This window comes from Heterodontus francisci, chromosome 10 (genome assembly GCF_036365525.1).
Source record: "Heterodontus francisci isolate sHetFra1 chromosome 10, sHetFra1.hap1, whole genome shotgun sequence".
In the NCBI taxonomy this organism is placed as follows: domain Eukaryota; kingdom Metazoa; phylum Chordata; class Chondrichthyes; order Heterodontiformes; family Heterodontidae; genus Heterodontus; species Heterodontus francisci.
This window is the reverse complement of record NC_090380.1, coordinates 38,750,235-38,765,159: the sequence shown is the minus strand read 5'-3', so window position 1 is coordinate 38,765,159 and position 14,925 is coordinate 38,750,235. Positions and strand designations below refer to the sequence as shown.

The 14,925-nt window shown below is 43.0% G+C and overlaps 1 protein-coding gene across 1 annotated transcript in view; it reads left to right on the top strand.

Annotated features, from left to right (window-relative positions):
• The window catches only part of frmpd4 (FERM and PDZ domain containing 4), a 703,387-nt gene that overhangs the window by 659,570 nt on the left and 28,892 nt on the right, over window positions 1-14,925 (top strand). Inside the window, exons 8-10 of the mRNA XM_068039872.1 lie at window positions 1,556-1,687; window positions 5,997-6,116; window positions 8,801-8,937. Of these exons, the coding sequence (XP_067895973.1) occupies window positions 1,556-1,687; window positions 5,997-6,116; window positions 8,801-8,937 (389 nt within the window). The remainder of the gene's footprint in view (window positions 1-1,555; window positions 1,688-5,996; window positions 6,117-8,800; window positions 8,938-14,925) is intronic.

Genomic DNA, 14,925 nt, shown 5'->3' with positions numbered 1-14,925 from the left:
GGGTTTCACAGCAGTCCAGCAACCTGTCCTCAACAGATTACTAGGATTGCTGAGGTGCTACCCCAAGGGAGTGACAATGGCCTCATGGAGAACAAACCTGCTGTCTTCTCTCAGGCTGACAGAATTTGTGCTCCCACCACTGCCACTCCATCAATGCCCTTGCTGTTGCCGGTCAGCCAGCCCAGACTGCTGCTGCCATGCCGAAATGCTGCAGTCCAAAGCTGGGCCTTCTAGGGTCAGATATCAGACGTCATCTTACAAGGCCATCTGCAGTTTCCCCCAGTGAAATTTAGCAGCCTTCCACCAGTCATGCTGGAACCACTAGTCCAGACAAAGGCACATGGATGGGTGATTAGTTGACATTTGTATGCAATGCCATATGGTATCAATTGATTTTTAAATTTGGTTTGTAATGTTTATTTTGCAGTGGCTTATATTTTAGCAGTGTGGCCAAGCGGACACTACGATGGTCAATAACAGAGGAGAGCGAAGGTGTGGAACTGTTGGTGAATGTGAAATTGCGTTCACTGGTATCAAAGTCAAATCACATGAAGCCCAGCCAGAAAGGGCTTATATTGGTTCCCTCTTCCCTTACTCCTCCTCAGCAGGTTGCCATATAGCTGGTGGCAAGGGCTGTGCCCTCAAGATGTCGGGGTTGTGGAGCATGCAGCAGATCACGATGAATCTTGACACACACTCTACAAAGTACTGTAGGGCTCCTCCAGCATGGTCCAGGCAGCAGAAATGTTGTTTAAGCACCCCTGCTCAATCACATTCTATGTGGAAGCATGACTTTCGTTATATACATGATGCCCATGTGTACAATGGCTGTACACTGGCCTCAAGAGCCATGTTGTCAAAGGATAGTCTTTGTCACCCAGTAGCCACCCTACGCTTTACTGTGGTGGCTCAAATGCAGATGGCACAGCAGACAGTTGTAGAATGAAGGCATCAAGACTGCTGTCAGTATACCAGGCATTGACCCACATGATGTGCTGTCTATGGTCACACACCTGTTGCACCTTGAGGGAGTGGAATTCCTTTCGATTCTGCTAATTTTCAGAATTTATGTGTGGTACTCAAAAAATGTCGTGAATGTCATCATTGGCACCCTGCACCACAGGGAACCCTGCAGTCCTCGCGAAGCAGCATGCTGGCTCCTCCTCTTCCTCTCTGGCAAAAGAATGAAATGTATTGAACTCTCGTCTTTGCTCAGCACTGATTGAAAATCTCAGTGAAGACACTGTTGGTGAAGTCAAGACATCTCACACATTGTTCCTCACTGAGGTTGATGTAGGAGAATTGCTCCCTGAACACCCTGATTGCATATGGCCTCCTGCTGAAAGCCCTTCTTCCCCTCCTCGTCGTCCCTCTTGCAGCAGTTTGTCCTTTTTTCAAAATAAGGGTAGACCACAGATAGATTAAGTGGTCTGTGGCAGCCCAGAACAATGGTTGATCCAGTGTAGTAGCATTTTGATATAATTGATTCAACTCTAATTAAATCCACGTTAATGAAAACAACAAATATTATGGAACTATTTTTCTGTGTTAACAGGATGTGATCCTGACCCTTCAAGAGAAACTGTCCATCAAATGCATCGAACATTTTTCTCTGATGCTTGAGCAGCGCACTGAAGGAGAAGCAACCAAACTTCTCTTGCTCCATGACCAGGAAACACTTACTCAGGTAATTGCTCTTAAAAGTGTTGTTGAACTGCCATCTTTTAAGGTAATAAATGACATTAGAAAACACTACTCAAGGCAAGAGACACTCATCACATCACATCTGACTAGGCGGCACAGTCTCCTTAAACAGGATGGAAAGTCTGGGAGCCATTTCTGTGCAAGGCACTCCCCCAGCTTCTATATGAAAAAAATAAGCCTAAATACTGGTGCACAAGTACTTCCTGTGTTCATATTATACTCTTCTGTTTGCTCATGTAACAAAGGAATTAACTCACTTAAAATAGGAACATGGGAACAGGTCATTCAGCCCTTTGAACTTATTTCACCATTCATTCAGATCATAGATGATCTGTACCTTAACTTAATTTACCTGCCTTTGTTCCGCATCCCTTGAAACCCTTACCAGCCAACATTGAACATTTCAATTGTCCCAGCATCCACAGCCTTTATGGGATCCCTTTCGCCTTCCACGGTCATCCATTTTGTCATTTAATCTCCCCTACCTTCCACCCTTTCACAGAACCTCCCTTTTATTCCTTCCTCCCCTCTACCTTTCCCTGCTATGTATTTGCTTAAAACCTGTTATATCTTTAACTTTTTCCAGTTCTGAAAAAAGATTACCGACCTGAAATGTTAACTGTTTCTCTCTCCAACAATGCTGCCAGACCTGCTGAGTATTCCCAGCATTTTCTGTTTTTATTTGATTTCCAGTATCTGCAGTGCTTTGCCTTTATATCCATTATGTACCCTAAATATAATTTCAAGATTATGACCTCTAGTCCTAGATTCCCCCACTAGAGGAATTAGTTTCTCTGTATCTACCCTATCGTGACTCTTTGTCATTTTAAATGCCTCCATTAAATTACCCCTCAATCTTCTAAACTCAAGGGAATATAATCCACGTTTATGCAACCTGCCCTCATAATTTAACCCTTTATGCCCTGGTAAAGTCATTTTTAAGCTATTATCAGAAGTTAGTTCATTATCATTAAAAAGATGTTCAAATTTCTTGACCCATTGAATCTAATAATTTCAGGCCTCCTTCCCACCAGGAGTCACTCTGCTGATGTCACAGATACCAGAAGAACTGATTGTGTCTAACAGTGACCCATTCATTTCTTGTGGGACTGCACATTCAATTGGGCATGAAACCAATCTTGATCTGTTCAAACTAGAAAGAATATTACCAGTTAAGTATGCAGATGTGCCTTAGGATAAGATAAAAGTTTGTCATTCAAAAGTAAGTGTGCTATTGGCATTATCAGCAGATGAACGCTTAACAAGTTTGTAAGTTTCTTTGGCCATTACTTCAGTAGAGGTGTTAATCCACTTAAAATAGAGAAGTTGACATTGCCATTAAAATAGCAAGTAGAGGAATGTTGTACAGATGCATTGAGTGTTAACCAGTACTAGCACCTGCGGTGAATATTAGTCATGTGTTCTAAAATATTACAAATAACTGGCAGCTAGCAAAAGGCAGTTGCCCTGTCCTGGAGTTCTACTAGAATAAAAACAAAATACTGCGGATGCTGGAAATCTGAAATAAAGACAAAGTGCTGGAAATACTCAGCAGGTCAGAAGCATCTGTGGAGAGAGAAGCAGAGTTAACGTTTCAGGTCCGTAACCTTTTATCAGAACTGGGAAAAATTTGAAACGTAATAGGTTTTGAGCAAGTGAAAGGGAGGACGACGGGAAGAAGAGCATAAGGGAAGGTAGAAAACGGGAGAGATTAAATGACAATAGGTTTCATGGTGCAAGGCCAAAGGGAGTGGTAATGGGACAAGTAAAGAAGCAAAAGATGTGCCACAAGGAGATGTGAATGGAAGGATCCTGAATAACTGCCGTCCGGAGGAAAAGGGAAGGAAATAAGAGCGAATCGAGAGAAAAAACCTAATCAGAAAAGAAAAATGAAACAAACTGGAGGCAGAGGGTACGATCTAAAATTGTTGAACACAATGTTGAGTCCAGAAGGCTGTAAAGTGCCCACTCAAAAGATGAGGTGCTGTTCATCAAACTTACATTGAGCTTCATTGGAACACTGCAGCAGGCCAAGAACAGAAAGGTCACAGTGGGAGTAAGGCAGAGAATTAAAATGGCAGGTGAATGGAAGCTCAGGGTCACGCTTGCAGTCTGAATGGAGGTGTTCCACAAAGCGATCACCCAATCTGCACTTGGTCTCCCTATTGTAAAGGAAACCACATCATAAGTAACAAAAAAAGTATACTAAATTGAAAGAGGTACACCTAAATTGTTGTTTCACCTGGAAGGAGTGTCTGGAGCCTTGGATAGTGAGAAGGGAGGAGGTAAAAGGGTAGGCTTTGCATCTCCTGTGCTTCCATGGAAAGGCACCATAGGAAAGTGGGACAGGACGTTGGGGGTGATTGAGGAGTGGACCAGGGTATCACAGAGGTAATCGTTCCTTTGGATTGCTGAAAGGGGAAGAGAAAGGAAGATATATTTGGTGATGGCATCACACTGGAGATAGCAGAAATGGTGGAGGATGATCTGTTGAATAGTGAGGATGGTGGGGTGAAAGGTGAGGACAAGTGGAACCCTATCATGACTCCGGGAGACAGAGGAAGGGGTGAGAGCAGAAGTGCGTAAAATGGAATGGACACAGTCGAGGGCCCCATCAACCACAGTCGGGGGGGAATCCTCGGTTGAGGAAAAAGGAAGACACGTCAGAGATGCTGGTATGGATGATTGCATTATCCGAACAGATACGATGTAGATGTAGAATCTGGGAGAATGGAATAGAGTCCTTACAGGTAGCAGGGTGTGAGGAAGTGTAGTCAAGGTAGCTGTGGGAGTTAGTGGGCTTATAGTGAACATTGGTTGTTAGCCTATCCCAGAAATGGAGACAGAGAAGTCAAGGATGGGAAGGGAAGTGTCAGAGATAGACAATGTGAAGTTGTGTTAACTCTGTTTCTCTCACCACAGATGCTGCCTGATCAGCTGAGTATTTTCAGCATTTTCTGTTTTTATTTCAGATTTCCAGCCTCTGCAATATACTTTTGTCTTATAGAACACATTGGGCAAACTCAAAAATAATGCACTTGTACATACATTTCAGAAAGTCCATTAAAATGACAATTTGTTTAATACTGCTTCTCTCAGTAGAGCAGTCTTTTCTGGTCTTAAACTCCATTCCAAACTCCTCCTGCACTAACTTATTGGTTCTTGAAAGCTGTCCTATATTAAGATTTACTGGGTCTGCAAACTAACTCTGCTCTGGAGTAAAACCTCAGCTTTTAAACACAAATTCCTTTTGATGTGGGATCTCAAAGAAATATTAATAAAGCTGTTCACAAATGGCACAAAGGTTATAAGATCCCATTGATCAGTTATTAATCCAGACAAAGCTCACAAGATGTTTGCAAAGAATTACTCAAAGTCCAATGATATAAGCCTATGTTGTGATATGAACAATGTTTAAAATGTAATGATACAAAAAAGTATACAATGCAGACGAGAAACTCCAGCAGAAACTCCCTTTTTTCTGCTCAAAAGTGACAGCTGAATGCATGTCATTTGCTGTATACATCAAGTCATACTTCAGAACAATTAATCTAACTGTTACCAGATCAAAGGATGAATCAGTTGCTTTCACAGATATTGGATGTTACACTAAACATGACAAGACCTGTTTTAATGTTAACTACATAAGATTTTATTTCATAACAGGATATTTTCCACTCCTTCCCATCTGTGCATGTTAAAACCAGCACACAAAGAACAATTCAGATAGTTAAAGAAAAATATGAAGGGATGTTACTGAGTGAGTGCACTGGACAACATGCAGTGGGATTGAGACAGCTAGTGTTAGAATTGCTTATGTAAAGGATGCATGATTGCATTGAGATGACAGTTCAGGCTTTCAACTTTATCTGCAGTTGAACAAAACAATGCCAATTGACCAAACTTGAGAATTCAATGAATTGAAAAGAACATAGTTCTGTTTTAAATCATTTAGCTTAATATTAAGATGCTGCTGCAAGTTGAAATCAACCAGTTACTAAGTCATCCACCTTCTGCTTCAGTTGTGGTGGCATCACAGACTAACATCCATATTTTGCCAACAGAGGCAGGTTCCCAAGTCTACCTCAGCCAGCACTGAACCCACACTAGTGGTATTATTCTAAACCCCAAGCTAGCCATCCAGCCAACTGAGCTAACCATCAACATAATGGCTGATATAAATAATTAAGTAATGGGGCTTTGTGCTCTACATTCTCTTTAAAATATTTCTGTTATTGTAGCTTTTGGGGTCTTTGTCCAGTTGCCCTGCATCTGATATTACTTTGCTTTAGGTGACACAGAGGCCGGGCTCCCACAAGATGAAGTGTCTTTTTCGAATCAGCTTTGTCCCAAAGGATCCTATTGATTTGCTACGGAGAGATGCAGTTGCGTTTGAGTATTTATATGTTCAGGTAAGTGTGTCCAATGAAGTGTGTGCATACTGTGATACTAATTGACCTGGCAGTTTTGTTTCTGATACATTGTGTGGTTTTGTTTTCATATACCGTATCCATCAATGTCCAACAACAACTTGTATTTATACAGTGCCTTCAAGGTCCGAACGCACTTCACAGGAGCATTACGAAGCTAAAAATTTGACACTGAACTACTGAGTAAGGAGATGTTAGGTCAGATGACCAAAAATTTGGCCAAAGAGTTAAGTTTTAAAGAACATCTTAAAGGATGCAAGAGAGGTAGAGCAGCAGAGAGGTTTAGTGAGGCAATGTCGACTACCGGACTGTAATTTAAACATTTATAGTTGTCAACTGACAAGTTAAAGTTTTCAAATTTTTTTTTAAAGAACACAGTAACCTACTGTTGGTGAGATTCATGAACAAACCTGAATTCTAATGATAGCAGTGATTCCACAATTTACAACAGAGAAATGCGTTTGCATGGATCGCACCTTGAGAAACTACAGACACAAAGCCAGATCATGGAATCACCTATCACATTCCTTTGCCTTCTTTTGTAGCAGAAGTGTTAACTCAATTTAATGAATAGATTAACACCTGCATTAAAGTAACAGGCAGAGGAATACCATACTAGTTAAATGATCATTTGCTAATCTCATCAACTGTAATTTCTGGGCTAATCTATTCTGTATAAAAGCAAAGCCGTCAACATTAGTGAAATGGGAGAAATGAATTTGTGGTCATCAAGAGTGGTACGGATTACAGAACAACAACAACTTGCCTTTATATAGCACCTTTAATGTAGAAAAACATCCCAAGATACTTCACAGATGTCAAAAACTTAATATTTCAGACTACAATCATTTTTAAAAGCAACATTTATTGTAGTGGGTTACATTTTTAAACCAAAATAGTCACCTCTGATGCGTAACAGCACAAGGGTCTGAAAAGGGTTCTAAAATAGTCATACTTTGGGTCATGGGAAGAGGTGTGAGACACCCAATTTGAAAGGCATTTCCCTCTCCATTCCCATTTTTTGGTCTGTTCATAGTCAAAAGGAGTTGTGGGTACAGCCTGCTTTTAGGCCTTATTCTAAGAGGGCACTCTTAGACAGGCACCAGAGGGTCTAAAAGGTCTAGATGAATCTCACTCTGACTTCCACTTCCTGTCAATGGCCTCATTCAGTGCCTCCCCAAAATGGAAACATTGAGAACATTCAGTAAGTGTGCAACTAACTTCTTTTGGGCCTCCTTATCTCGAGAGACAATGGATACGCGCCTGGAGGTGGTCAGTGGTTTGTGAAGCAGCGCCTGGAGTGGCTATAAAGGCCAATTCTGGAGTGACAGGCTCCTCCACAGGCGCCGCAGAGAAATTCGTTCGTTGGGGCTGTTGCACAGTTGGCTCTCCCCCTGCGCCTCTGTCCTCCCTCCTGCCAACCACTAAGTCTCCTCGACTCGCCACAATCCAGCCCTGTCTCTATGGCTGCCCGCCAGCTCTGGCGAATGCTGGCAACTGACTCCCACGACCCGTGATCAATGTCACACGATTTCATGTCACGTTTGCAGACGTCTCCACAACGGAGACATGGACGGCCGGTGGGTCCGATACCAGTGGCGAGCCCGCTGCACAATGTGTCTTTGGGGATCCCGCCATCCTCCATGCGGCTCACATGGCCAAGCCATCTCAAGCACCGCTGACTCAGTAGTGTGTATAAGCTGGGGGTGCCGGCCGCCCCAAGGACCTCTGCGTTGGAGATACAGTCCTGCCACCAAGGTTCTCATTGTGATCTTGCAGCTCCCCTCAGATATATAGGTAGGACTTTCCAGAAACCTTTCCTTCCTGGTGGCATGTGTTATAAAGATTTATTAAAAAGATTAATTTTCTGAAAGCATGGTTCAGCACATGATCACTGACCTTTGCTCTTCACCTCCAACTCCTGCTGCTGCTGTGAGGGATCCAAAGGCAACAAGAGATCAGCCCATGATGAACATTGTCACCCGCCCAAACCATAAAACTGAACTTCATAGATAAAGTCTGAACATGTTCATTGTAGGTAGCACTTAATGTGTGTGAGCTTTTTTTAATTGGCAGATAACTGAGCAAAGTAGAAGTGGATTCCCTGTTCTTCACAGGCTGACCTCTCCATTTTGACATCCATGGTGGACACCAGAAAACAGAAAGGAAAAGGGGAAGATGATTTTCCTTCCTGAAATGCAATCAGTTGATGCTGTTCATTTAAAGAGTTAGCCGAACGATACAGTATCCATTGAACTTGCAGAATTAGGGTGGAGTGACAGCAATCAATATCATAGATTTTCACAGAGCTTCTCCACTTCCTGCTGCAGACTGCTCACCAAGGTGACACACACAACTTAAAATGAAATTGGTATATGTGACCTTCCTACAAAATTACAATTTGTAAACTCTTCTATACCGTTTATTACTTGTGTACTAAGCAGATCATTAAAGAAATAGGGAAACAGAAAAATATGAAATAAATGCTGTAAAAATCCAAAATTGAGAAGCGACAGCTGTTCTACAAATCTAATCGCTTTGGGTTACAAGTATATAACAGGGCCTGGTGATGGGAATCACTGATATTATCTCAGGCAGGTGTCCTTGAAGGTATTTATTTGTGTGATGATTTGGTGATATATCCCCCCCTACTGTTTTTTTGTCAGAGTTGCAATGATGTGGTGCAGGAGAGATTTGGGCCTGAGCTGAAGTATGATGTAGCTCTCCGACTTGCTGCATTACAGATGTACATTTTGACTATCAGCACCAAACAATCCCAGAAAGTCTCTCTCAAATACATTGAGTAAGTAATGAAAATGCTGTTGATAATGATTCAGACAATGATTTGAAACATTCTGGTAACAATATGCTGGCAAAGTAATGAATGAATATCAGTAACCGATAACTGGAATTAACTTTCCATAGTTAAATTAGATTGTCACTTGATGTCTTTAGATTGTCTGTGTCTTATAATCCGGTCTTATTCCCTCTATTCCCCATTTGTAACTCCCGTTCAAACTACCTTGGGCTGAATTTTATCACCATAAATGAAGTCCCGCCACCGGAACCAAAAGTGGGAGCCGGCCCCCGCTGCAGCGGGCAACCCTGGGGCAACATTTTATCGGCAGTGGCCAATTGTAGGCCATTGCAGTCGGGATTGCTATCCATTTGAGGAAGGCAGCCCACCTCCCAGAGCTGCCGGTTCAATCAGAAGACTGGCAGCCTCGGAAGTGCCACCTCTAACACTTGAAGACAAGGTAAGTTTTATTCAGCAAGCCAAGTCCAGGCAGGCAGGTGGGCGGTGCCTTAGCTGCCAGGCTGGCCATTGCTGCCTTGGGGCTCCTCCATGAGCCATGAAGTAGCCTTTAAGGAGGGCCCCCCCCCCCACCCGCCTCCTCACCACCGGGGACCAACTGGGAGGCTGCCATGGTTTACCTGACAGTCTCCTCATGCAGCGGCAGCCCCGCCTAATGCCGGTAAAATGCCAGCAGGGGCAGGAGGTGTCCCTTAATTGGGAACTTAATTGGCTACCCAGTTGGCAGCCATGTTGCTGAGGTTCCATCACTGATAATATGCTATGGCGGCAGGAAGACATCAGGCTCCCTTCCCGACACCTTCCCAAGCCATATTACCAGCCCTACGCCCTCCAGCCTGACTCCAAAGGACTGATAAAATCCAGCTCCTTATCTCTTTCAAAACAAACAGGCGTGGAAATAAATATAATTTTAATGAAGGTCTCTAGACTTTGATGAGGGGATCTCATTAGTCCATATTATGTCACATAAGCTCTCTCTCACCTTTATTCAAACTGGCTACCATCCTGAAAATATCCTAAAGCAGGATTAAATAATAAATTCACAGTTCTGGTAATTTTCACCTGACTGTTTGTTTCATATGCTTCATAAAGGTGTTACGACCAGTTGAGAAGGCCTAGGGATTCCCTTTCAGCCTTTGCCTGGTTTAACCATGACAGGGTTTCATTTTTTCAAAAACATCGTGTTTCAGCTCCCCCTTCGTGAATCCTTGTTCACCGCTTTCCAATTGTAAGGCACAGAAATAAATTCAGGCAGGTTTTCTTACATTTTAAACAAGAAAGATAAAAGTTTATTAATCTTAAACTCTAATCCGGTTACCGACTATGAATATGCAATGTGACCACGCTAACATGCATACGCGATAAACACACACGCAGATAGAGACAGAAAAGTAGAAAAGACTAAAGGGGAAAAGTTTGAGGCAATAGATGGGTTTCTATTTTACTGTCCTTTGAGTTCGCTGTGAAGTCTTTGGTTGCCGGTTAGACTTGCAATTCGTTGGAACCCAGTTCATGCTTCAACTTGTTTCGAGGTTGGTGTCTTTTCTCTCTTGAGGTTTACGTGTCTTCGGTGGGTCCGGTGGCTTGGGGAGAAAGCGAGAGAGAGAGAGAGAGAGAGACTTCCTTGCTCCAGGTTCCAGTTCAAAACTGCCTTCTGATCCTTTCTCTGTGGCACAATTCAAAAACCCCAGGTTGTCCAGCAGGTTAGTCATGTGACTATAAAAACAAGAAATGCTGGAACCACTCAGCAGGTCTGGCAGCATCTGTGGAAAGAGAAGCAGAGTTAACATTTCGGGTCAGTGACCCTTCTTCGGAACTGACAAATATTAAAAATGTCACAGGTTATAAGAAAGTGAGGTGGGGGCGGGGCAAGAGATAACAAAGGAGAAGGTGCAGATTGGACAAGGCCACATAGCTGACCAAAAGGTCATGGAGCAAAGGCAAACAATATGTTAATGGTGTGTTGAAAGACAAAGCATTAGTACAGAATAGGTGTTAACGGACTGAATATTGAACAGCAGCAAGTGCAAACATGAAAAAAAACAGTGGGTAAGCAAACTGAACAAACTAAGATGAAATGAAATAAATGCAAAAAAAGGTTGTAAAAAATGTAAAAAAGAAAAAAAGAAGAAAAAAGAAAAAACAACTAAAAATGAAAGTAAAATGGTGGGCTGTCATGCTCTGAAATTATTGAACTCAATGTTCAGTCCGGCAGGCTGTAGTGTGCCTAATCGGTAGATGAGATGCTGTTCGTTGAGCTTGCGTTGATGTTCACTGGAACACTGCAGCAATCCCAGGACAGAGATGTGAGCATGAGAGCAGGGGGGAGTGTTGAAATGGCAAGCAACCGGAATATCAGGGTCCTGCTTGCGGACCGAGCGGAGGTGTTCCGCAGAACGGTCACCCAGTCTGCGCTTGGTCTCCCCAATGTAGAGGAGACCACATTGTGAGCAGCGAATACAGTATACTACATTGAAAGAAGTACAAGTAAATCACTGCTTCACCTGAAAGGAGTGTTTGGGGCCTGTGATAGTGAGGAGAGAGGAGGCAAATGGGCAGGTATTACACCTCCTGCGATTGCAGGGGAAGGTGCCATGGGATATGGACGAGGTGGTGGGGATAATGGAGGAGTGGACCAGGGTGTCGCGGAGGGAACGATCCCTTCGGAATGCTGATAGGGGAAGGGAGGGGAAGATGCGTTTGGTAGTGGCATCACGCTGGAGGTGGCGGAAATGGCGGAGGATGATCCTTTGGATATGGAGGCTGATGGGGTGGAAAGTGAGGACAAGGGGAACCCTGTCACGGTTCTGGGAGGGAGGGGAAGGGTTGAGGGCAGAGGTACGGGAAATGGGCCGGACACGGTTGAGGGCCCTGTCAACAACAGTGGGGGGGAATCCTCGGTTGAGGAAAAAGGTCATACCAGAAGCACTGTCATGGAAGGTAGCGACATCAGAGCAGATGCGTCGAAGACGGAGAAACTGGGAGAATGGAATGGAGTCCTTACAGGAGGTATGGTGTGAAGAAGTGTAGTCGAGGTAGCTGTGGGTTGGTGGACTTATAATGGATATTAGTAGATAACCTATCCCCAGAGATGGAGACAGAGAAGTCGAGGAAGGGAAGGGAAGTGTCAGAAATGGACCATGTAAAGGTGAGAGAAGGGTGGAAATTGGAAGCAAAGTTGATAAAGTTTTCCAGTTCGTGTGACTAGCGAGTTTGACCACTTCTGTTTGTGGATTCTGCCATCTTAGCAGTCATCCTGGAACGTGAGCATCTTTGCCTTCAATGTTTGGTTGGCACAGCCCATTTTGGGTTAAGTAGACCAGAATAGTCCTTTGTCTCTCCAAGCCCTATCTGTTAGTACGCAAATGTTTTTTCCAGCCAAGTGTCCGGTGATTTTTTGTTTTTAACAAGTCCTTTCTTCACTCCAGCAACTGTTTAAAATCAATGTTCATATGACAAAATTAATATGCCGCACTCTTGGCAGGTGGGGATCTGCATGACAAAGGGTTACCTCTATAACTTGATACTGAGACCAAAAATATCAATATATTTTCAAGATTGCCATGGCAACTTAAGAAGACCACTATATTCGAAAACATATGTTTAGCTTTCCCCTGTTTCTGAGATTTATATTCAGGACCCATTTAACTATTTTCATCTCCCTTCAACTTTTCACTGAGCCTGTATCTCTGCTTTCAGTTGATCCTAGAATCTTGGAATTTTCACTTTTGTGAGTCTACATCTGCTGCACCATATAATAGTCTACTCCATAAGCTAATGGCTCAAAGTGTAGTTACACTTTAATTTACATTTAACTTTATATTCCCTTAAATTATTAACCTGGAGTTTCACTGAGGACTGATTATGGGACAGTACTCTGGGGGGCAGAAGTGGTAAGCGGGTTAGGGATCGAGCGTAGGTCATTATGTCTGATAGTTCTCATCAGTTGCCAAGCATAAAGAAAACCCACTTGCTAAGTTTGATTCATTCTGTCATCATAGTTCTACTGTGTTATGATGCTTTAATACTGCAGAATCAGTGGTGGTGAATTATGGAGATACTATGACATGGTAAGTTTTGTATCACTGAACAACATTGTCAGTGTGCCCAAGGACAGACAATATTTATTAGCATATGTGAACTCCCAAGACTGTCAAACCAGACTTGGTAAAAATATAATGAGGTCATTGTCCTAGCTTTCACAATTGATTAGATATAAGAATTCCTCTGGTGTAAGACCTTTAATAGCTGGCCAACAAAGATTTAATTAAAAATTTAATATTTTATGCCACAAATGTCAACAGGATATTGCTTCTCATTAAGGTTAGAAAACAGCAGCACATATGCTCATTTTTAGAGAACTATGGAGGATTGTTAGTAGTAACATAGTTTCTCTTTAAATGAACTCAGTGTAACTCAAGAAATATAACTCTTTTCCTTGTCCAGTAGTAATTGCTAAATTTGGCATCTTTTTAAAAATTGTTCCAGGGATGTGAGCATCACTGGCTAGGCCAGCATTTATTGCTCATCCCTAATTGCCCTTGAGAAGGTGGTGGTGAGCCGCCTTCTTAAACTGCTGTAATTCATGTGAGGTAGCTACACCCACAGTGCTGTTAGGGAGGGAGTTCCAGGATTTTGACCCAGTGACAGTGAAGGAACGGCAATATATTTCCAAATCAGTATGGTTTGTGACTTGGAGGAGAACTTACAGGTTGTGATGTTCCCCTGCATCTGCTGCCCTTGTCCTTCTTGGTGGTAGAGGTTGCGTGTTTGGAAGGTGCTCCCGAAGGAGCCTTGGTGAGTTGATACAGGGCAGCTTGTAGATGGTGGTGCAGGAAGTGAATGTTTAAGATGGTGGATGGGGTGCCAATCATGTAGGCTGCTTTGTCCTGGATGGTGTCAAGCTTTTTGAGCTTTGTTGGAGCTGCACTCATCCAGGCAAGTGGAGATTATTCTATCACTCTCCTGACTTGTGCCTTGTAGATCGTGGACAGGCATTGGGGAGTCAGGAGGTGAGTTACTCGCCGCAGAATTCCCAGCCTCTGACCTGCTCTTGTAGCCACAGTATTTATGTGGTTGGTCCGGTTTAGTTTCTGGTCAATGGTAACCCCCAGGATGTTGTTGATGGGGGATTCAACAATGGTAATGCCATTGAATATCAAGGGGAGATGGTTAGATTCTCTCTTGTTGGAGATGATTGTTGCCTGGCACTTGTGTGGCGGGAATGTTACTTGCCACTTATCAGCCCAAACCTGGATGTTGTCCAGGTCTTGCTGCATCTGGACACGGGCTACTTCATTATCTGAGGAGTTGTGAATGGTATTCAAGACTGTACAATCATCATTGAACATCACAACGTCTGACCTTATGATGGAGGGAAGACCAGTGATGAAGCAGCTGAAGATGGTTGAGCCGAGGACACTACCCTGAGGATCTCCTGCAGCAATGTCCTGGGGCTGAGATGATTGGCCTCCAACAACCATAACCATCTTCCTTTGTGCTAGGTATGACTCCAACCAGTGGAGAGTTTTTCCCCGATTCCCATTGTCTTCAATTTTGCTAGGTGTCCTTGATGCCATACTCGGTCTAATGCTACCTTTATGTCAAGGGCAGTCACTCTCACCTCACAATTATTCACTTTTCCAGAACAGCTCAGTTGCTGTGACTGCAGGATATGGTGTGTTTACCAGTTCCTAGATGGAAATATCACTGCATTTGCAGTGGTATTTCTGTTCATGTACATGAATTTGGATATGACATATTTCAGCTGTAATGTTGCAATTCAAACAAACACAGAGCTGAAAAAGAGAATGAACTCCTTGTTTGTTGCTTTGTTAAGCAACTCATTCAAGAAAGAACTTGATAACTGTCTAGTTAAGAATGAAATTGAGGATTATAAGGATAAATGATCAAACATTGCATGGAATATGGCCATTCTTATGTTCATATGACCATAGAAATGTCAGTAGATTTTCC